Here is a 7,913-nt window from a genome sequence, read left to right as displayed (position 1 = left end):
CAAAAGTAAAGTTGAAACCCCGCATGCCCGCCAAAACCGTGCTAACACTTTGGAAGGTTTCTCGTATCACATAATACCAACCTATACCGCAGCCACTTCAGCTTCACCAGTCGGAAAGTTTACGAGCTCCTTCATGGAAATAACGATTGCCTCGGTAACATTCTTTATGGCTCGGCTCCCAGATGGCTAACTCATGCCGTGCTCGTAGTTACTGGCGAGCACATGCAGAAAGCTATCGGAACCTTAAAATAGAAGGGTCACATGAACTTGGTTCTCCACCTTCAAAACATATTTCTGATTGGGATTATTCCCAAGTTTGGGTCTTAAAGGGATGTAAAATCCGTTATGTATGGGCAGGGCCTATATCAAACTTATCTTCCATCAAATATAGCTCTACTGAGCATGCGTGAAGTTCGTAGCATTATCAGTGCATTGGGAATGGGCATCGGCGTTTTGTTTAGATTATCCGCCGGGTCGTTCGACGCTTACTACCGTAGAAACCAGATTAGTTTAACCGTCATTATGTTGAGTTATGATGATCGCATCCTTATAAATCTTGCCAACTGGCAAATCAATAATGGCGATGGCGAGCGGTAACGGTGTTTTAGATATCGATGAGGAAAATAAAATTTACAACGATTTAAAGAAAGAGCAGCGTAAGGTAGCGCTGCAGAAAAGCAATAAGACAAGAGTCTGTTTAACACTAGTTTTTAACGAGTGGGAAAAGGAGAAATCGTTATGGCTTAGTGAGAAGTCCCAGAAAATCCTTCCTGATGCTAGGCCTTTACCTGTAGCTGGAAGCTCTGTAAGAGTTGATCAAGGTGCAACAACAACTCAATTTGTAAATAACGATAACAGTTTCTTTGCAAACCATCTTTTGGAAATTCACAAACAATATTGCACGGATTGTTATGTTTGCAATAACCATCAGGGCTGCAAAGAAACTGTTCTTGAGGATGTGGTAGAAGGGACTGGTTTTCAAGTTGCGGCAGAACCAGAAGATAACACTATTGAAGTTATTAATTCAAACCGGATAATGGGAGCTTTGGATCCTTGTGTAGATTTAATTGAGGCAGCAACACTCTGAAGAACGCGCAATGATTGCCAGAACCTTCTAGATTCAGTAATAACTGTTGTCAGTGGTGTTGAGGAAATTGTCGCGGGTTCAGTTTTTGTTTCTGGACAATTGACTGATGATTTAAATACTTCTAAAGAGATATTAGAACCCCCAGTTCAATACGAGCAATTTATGCAAGAGAAAACTGTTATGAGCACTCGAAAGAGGGAAAGTACAAAAGGTTTCGTGCATGGTAAAAGTAAGCGAAGCTTGAAACAGTCAAAATTATGTGATGGTTTTGATAACCTTGATGGTGGAGACAACAGTTGTAGCCCATATCTAAAGAAAAGGTATTGTTACTTATATTATTCTTAAAAGTAAGAAGATAGATACTAATCCAAAGTATTGACAGGCTCCTTGAAACCTGAACTATACCAACTATGTTAGAAACCTCGGAAACATCAAAACAAGCAACACCAAAGAAGGCATTATTCCCATCCATTCTTGAGTATGATCAGTATGTAACCATGGAATTCATAATTTATATTAATTATGAAGTATTTGTATTAGTATTGAGCTTGAATTACCTTCAACTCCTGACAAGCTAAACGTGTCGTTTAATTCAAAGTAAATTAGGGGTCATATGAAGCTTTACCGTAATCACTAGAACGTTACTATTTGATTATAGCGCTACGTTTGGGTCTTTCTCAAGTCCAGCGTTATCTGAACTGTCAATGAATTGGGATCATGAAATTCCAACGCCATTAGAAAGAAACGAGGAGAAAACATGTTTTGCTTCAACAAAGAAACTGTTGTCTTTAATTAAACAAGTTAACGGACTAGTATGCCAAGTGAATGACCGTGGCTCTCAACTTATACTACATACTTCAACGGTGGCACTTATATTATTTCATGGAGATGTGGTAAAAGGAAATAACACTCTGACAAATGGTGTTCAACTGCTCCAAAGTTTAATGACCGTTTTGCTGCCAGTGTTCTCTATTCTGGGACATCATTTGCAATGGTGACTTATCTTTTGATTTAAACTAGTGTCTGGAATTTTAAACAGTGTAATGCTTTTCCCTTTTAGCTGGATTCTTTTCTTTCCTTGCTGAATATTAACTCCATAAAAGAACAAGCCTTTATAAGTCTCAAACTGAGCTATGTTATCCTGTGATTTTGCAATATTGGGACTCGGAGCAGGTGCCAAATTCTTAACGTTTTTGTCTGAAAATGCCCCATACAGCATTTATGTTTAATTTAATATTGTTTTAAGTTGCGTTGCTCACAAAACACAAAGAACCCCTAACAATTATTGTTGACGCACGGTGTGACTCTCCTGGCTATTCTGCTAAGAACTGTACCTTAACCGCCGTAGATATTGATACAAATAAAATTATCGCCATTGTGTTTGCTGATTGCAGAGTTCAAACATGGAGCCGTATTGTTTCCGTAAACTTATGGAGCAGTTGCGACAACATTGCAAAGTAAAAGAAGTTATAACGGATGTTCATCCCCAAATTCGTTGCATTTTGAGTATTGTCTAGTGTTACGACTACTAAGCCAGTGTTGAAAGGTATTTAATAAAATAATATTTAGGAAAAGATTATCCGAACGTGAAACATTCTTTGGACATATGGCACGTTTCAAAAAATTTGCGCAAAAGGCTTGGAAGTGTAAAAACAATATTTCGATAATGACTGGATGAGACTCATGAGCAACATGACTAAAACATTCTTTGCTTTCTTGGCTGTGTGATGAACCTGAATGCTATACAATCAAACCTTGGATCAATGACATTATTAACCATTTTTGGTGGTGTCTGAAAATTGTGAAGGAGATGCCAACAGAATGCGGGTTTGTAGAATGAACAAACAAATTGTTAAAGAACCAATTCTTGGAAAAATAAGATTGTATGTTTAGCTACTATGGTTGACTTTATTGCATCATATTCGTAATAATCACTAATGGTATACTGGTGCATGTGATCACGAAGCATTAAGTGAAGCTGAGCGAAACTCTGATAAGCCGTGGCTCGAGAATAAGAGTGTGGCTTATCAGAAGTTGCGAGGACTTGTTAAAGATTTAAATTTTCTGAAAGACTTTCACTTTTATGCAAATTTTAGGTACTAATCGTAGAACCGTGTCGCAAATGATTTATATTTGGTTTGTTTTTTAATAACGAATTGGTTTTGAAGGCGGCCCTATGGAATCTTTCCATAACCTGATTTTGAAATACGCTCCAAAACGAATTGCCTTTACGTAAGATCGAAATGAACAATAAATCCTAGAGCGTATCAAAGTAAACGTATTGTTTGTACTGTAGTTGGAATGGATATATAGCGAAAAACATCTTGGCGGTGCTTGATTATAATGATAATAATTTTCGGCCATATTCTTTGAAAAAAGATGGAACAGAAATGTATATAATTATTATAAATTTGTCCTAGTTCATGACATTTGTATGATAAAGCATAAAATTGTTTCAAACTTTCAATGGTATAGGTCAAGGGTGAAGTACTCTAATTTCAGTTCAAGATGGACCTTGGTACCTGTAAAACCTGTCAAATCTTCACGATTTAGTAGGAATTTACTTGAACTGACAATGTCAGGAGAAGTTAAGAGAAAATCGATTGACATGTTTCCCGAAAACCCACAAAACATAAGGAAAACCATTGCCAAACAACCCTGCCCTGACAGAGAGCTTTTGAAATGTCTGAGATTGAAATATAGTCGTTTTAGAACGTTCCAGGAATGAAATAATAAAGATATAAATTACGTGTATTTTGTTTTCGACAACTTTAATAAAATGCTTAGTAGTTACAGGCTTTAGTTTTTTACATTGCCTCTTCTCCCACGTCCTCTTGCAGGTGGCTTGCATCCTGTGTATGTACCGTCAGGACTTGGTTACAAGTTTCTTATTTGTAAAACAGCGCATGATGGTACAACGCGACGATGGTTTCTTCCCAATTGGCCGTGGCGCCACCATACATATTGTTTGTACGCTGCATGGCGAAAATTATCAGTTTTATATTGTAACTCAATGCCAGACACGTCAAATGCATTGTCCAGATGTATTCTAAGCTGTTCTTGGTCGAGCACGAAAAAGTGAAACCTTTCTGTATATGTAATACAACCAGTATTGCTATAAAAATAAAATCTATTTAACAATTGTGTGTTACGACATTCATGAACCAAGTATATTACATTCTCCTTGCACAACATAGATTTTCATCTGGTGTTGGCATTGGTCTGCAATTATTGCATTTGCACCATTTTGGTACATCAGAAAGGGATGAACTGTATGGGCTTTGAGGTGCCATTCCCATTTCAATAACTCCCATATAGTTTGATATGTCAATGTTTGGGTTTTTATCTAGTATTTCAAACAAAATACCTCTCAGTTGAGCTGCCGAAAGCTGGTTAATGTTATGGATGGTCGCTTTGCTTGTAGAGCGAAGTTCTTCGTTTATATTTGTGCTAGTAACCACAACATTTGGCCATGTAATTGTGTTTCTATCAGTAGCATTGTCCAACTCTTGTGGAACTTCGTATAAATTTGATTCATTAGGTTTTGACCTAGAGGTTGATTCATTAGGTTGTGACTTAGTAGAGGTTGAGGACCTTGATTGTTTTGTGTTTGATTCTAAGGGCATTATGATTTACAATTAAGCTACAAACAAGGGCCACTAAAACATGTTTATACCTGTAATAATACCACCATCCCTTGAACGTTTCAAAGATTTATCACTTTTCTGGACCGTTTATCACAAGGCAAAGTAATAATTATAAATTCTTCAACTTCAGTAATTAACTGTAATTGTTTATCTTACCATATGCACAGTCCTATTAAACTTGATGCACATGTGCGCAAGTTATTGCATTTTGTTCCAGACCTGCGGCAAATACAACCATTTCTACCACTACTAGACAAGCATTTTGATTTTCAGTTGCATGTAGACATTGCTTGAATTACTCTACATAAACGCGGTAACTATCACAACAACGCGTCTAGACTCCCGAGCTCGCTTGTTCAATACCGCCGAAACTGTGAACAGACGTTCAAGCAGACGACAGCCTAATCACTACTCCAGGAAATAGTAACACTACTACTCCAAAATATAGTTCTTGAGTCTTATTGACACGCCCATACATAACGGATTGTGCATCCCTTTAATTTAGAGTGCCGACTGAAAATTTAGCCTTTCAAGCCAAAAAGCATATGCATTTTACACACAAGTGATACATTGGTGTTTGGCGGACGACCTTGAAATTCACGAAATGTCTCAGTGTGTCACTGGGTTTAGAGCCTGAGACCAAAAATATTGTAGTTCTACCCCATCAGATTCCATCAAAAGCGTGGCTGTCAAAAAATGATGGGGGGGGGCTTAGTCTGCCGGTCCCTTTTTGAAATTGGCCTTTAAATAAAATCCCTATGTTGCTGGGGGAGGAAAGCGTGGCCGAAGGGTGTTCATCCCTCCCGCGAAGAGAATATTTTGCGGGGGGGGGGGTAGAGATGAAGGGTGTTCTTACCTTTCCACCGAATTAGTTCATGAAAAGAATCCTTTTAACAAAAATTAAATTCCCAATTTTTTTAGCCCTCTTTTCGAAACTATTACCATGGATAAAGAATGCGCGTGAGGAAATTTGTTTTCACTCTACAGGATAGGCAACTCCCTATCTCCGACGGCAGCTTATAGGGTGTTTCCGCGAGAGTAAAAAGGGAGAAGAAATAGGGGGCGAAAACCGGTTTTCAGGGGATGTCAACATGGCGTCCTAACGTGGCCAGAGCGGGCAGCCGGCAAGGGGAGAGGAAAGGGGGAAGGTAATTTGACGTCACGCGCAAAGACCCTATTCTGTATATACTCTGTTACAACATCGGTTGTCAGCACGCGCAAACCCACGTCTGTATGTGACGTAGCTTTGTACGTGCTGTCAAGAGACAAAAACTTCAGGATCTAAAATATCCGCCAGTTTTTTTAGCTCCAGTGCACTCTAGGCCCTAGTTTCAAATACGTGTGAAATTGCCTACAGCCTTTTACAAGTATTTGAAACTAAGGCCTAGAGGTCCGTGCACTCGAGCTAAAAAACTTGCGGATATTTTAAATCCTGATGATCCTCAAGTTTTTGTCTCTTGTCAGCACGCGCAAAGCTACGTTACCTAGAGACTGTATGGCTAATGTACCCGCCTATCCATTACTACTTCTAATTTCCTAGACTTTTCCAGGTCGTGTACAAACCCTGCGGTACCACTAGAAAATCGTAAACGCGGGTGTGGGGTAAGCCATTGTTTTTAAAAATTTGTAAAAAACTATAAAAGGAAATTGAATTTCTATCTTGAAGGACGCTTATTTTGTAATTCTCTTCAAAACTATAAACAGCAAAAGAGGAGGAGGGCTGTGACAGGATGTAGATCATAATAAAAAAATAGGGAAGAATAGTTTTTGGGCAGAATCTTTACTAGGGATATGTTTGTAGGCATGATGAAAAGTACTCTATGGGGTATTTCTCTCCTTATAATAGGATAGGGCTCTAACAGAGTAGCTTCTCTGAATGGACGTTACAGAATGGGGCCCAGCACCATAAAGAAAAAGAGTGAATTACCTGAAAAAGGTGTCTTTTCCAAAAAAATGTACATTGGAATGTTGCATAAATAACGCCACTTTTCCATACTGGTTACCAGAGAGAACTATTGAACTTGCAAGTGATAAATTTCCAGCATAGAGGCCGTGAAAATTGGGTTGGCTTTCCCATTTGCCCTATAAGTGTTGAGATATACCTTAGGCATTTGTGGTTGAAAGAAAACAATGGAAATCTACTAATTACCTTAGCATGTTTTCCACCTGATCCTTCGCAACAATTCCACGTATAAATGAAGGCGGTAGCTCGCCTATGAACTTTGTAGGTGATGGCTGATTTGCAATATTGGCACTTTGTTCCAAAAGCTTTTTGAACAAGAGATGTCAGAAAAGGAGTAAACACAAAACACATAGGCTCCCTTATTATTTCTTCAGCCGTTAGATGTTTAGGTTTTTGCGGCACAGGCTAAAAAGAGTAACATATAAGTATTAATTTGAAATTATAAGAAGATTGAAGAATTAAAGTGGGAGAACTTACTTCCTTGTACTCAATTATTAATTCTTCATAATCAGCATCTTTATCGTCATCTTCCGTAAAATCATTTTCAAAATTGAGATCATCACATTCTCCTTCATTACTATAAGTGTTTGCGGAGATTTAGGAAAATTTCTAACAAATTAATTAAACAATATTCCAAAAAATATTACTCTAGATTTTCAAGTTCGTCTCCCAATGCCTCCTGCTCTAGTTCATCAGCGTCTCTTTCCATTTCATCTCCATCTTCCTCCCTGAATTAAGGTTGCCCAAATTAGAAAGAACCAAGACTGTAGGATTGTTTTAAGTTTAACACAAATGAAAAGGGCATGTTTACTTTTCAAGCTCTTCCTCCTCTTCCATTTCCACTTCAAATAAAGTACGTTTTGCCCGTTTTGTTGGAGTTCTTTTAACAGGCGTATTAGCCAATGGTGACTCCATAGCCAAACCTAGCCTCTTATAGGTAGGAGTCTCTGGTTTTTCTGCAAATAAAAGAAAAAATAAACTCCCGGGCTTGGTTAGGTGAATAAAGCATTGAATATCTACCTTTTGGTGTCACACGCCGATAATGTCTTTGAGGAGGAAACCCTGGAGAGGTCATCATCTCAAATGTGGTAATGGGGTCCGTTTGAGTATTTTTCTCAGTGGTATCAAACACACTTTGGGTCCATTTATGACACATTTCCCCCTGGCTTGTTTTCAATAAACATATAAATATATATTAGCTAACAGCATAATAATT

At 38.2% G+C, this 7,913-nt stretch overlaps 1 protein-coding gene across 1 annotated transcript; it reads right to left on the bottom strand.

Moving 5' to 3' along the window:
• Window positions 1-6,595: 6,595 nt before the first annotated feature.
• LOC149655931 (uncharacterized) lies at window positions 6,596-7,545 on the bottom strand. The gene is made up of 4 exons (XM_089845018.1): window positions 7,345-7,545; window positions 7,175-7,274; window positions 6,884-7,102; window positions 6,596-6,816 (listed from the first exon to the last, which is right to left on the bottom strand). The coding sequence occupies exons 1-4, from the start codon at window positions 7,404-7,406 to the stop codon at window positions 6,658-6,660; spliced, it is 540 nt and encodes a 179-aa protein (XP_089701144.1). The 5' UTR covers window positions 7,407-7,545; the 3' UTR covers window positions 6,596-6,657.
• Between the last annotated feature and the right edge of the window lie 368 nt (window positions 7,546-7,913).

This window comes from Phalangium opilio, unplaced genomic scaffold (genome assembly GCF_054372755.1).
Source record: "Phalangium opilio isolate 3A_F unplaced genomic scaffold, DU_Popi_V2 ptg000078l_1, whole genome shotgun sequence".
In the NCBI taxonomy this organism is placed as follows: Eukaryota; Metazoa; Arthropoda; class Arachnida; order Opiliones; family Phalangiidae; genus Phalangium; species Phalangium opilio.
The sequence above is the reverse complement of the archived record's forward strand: the minus strand, read 5'-3'. Positions and strand labels throughout refer to the sequence as shown.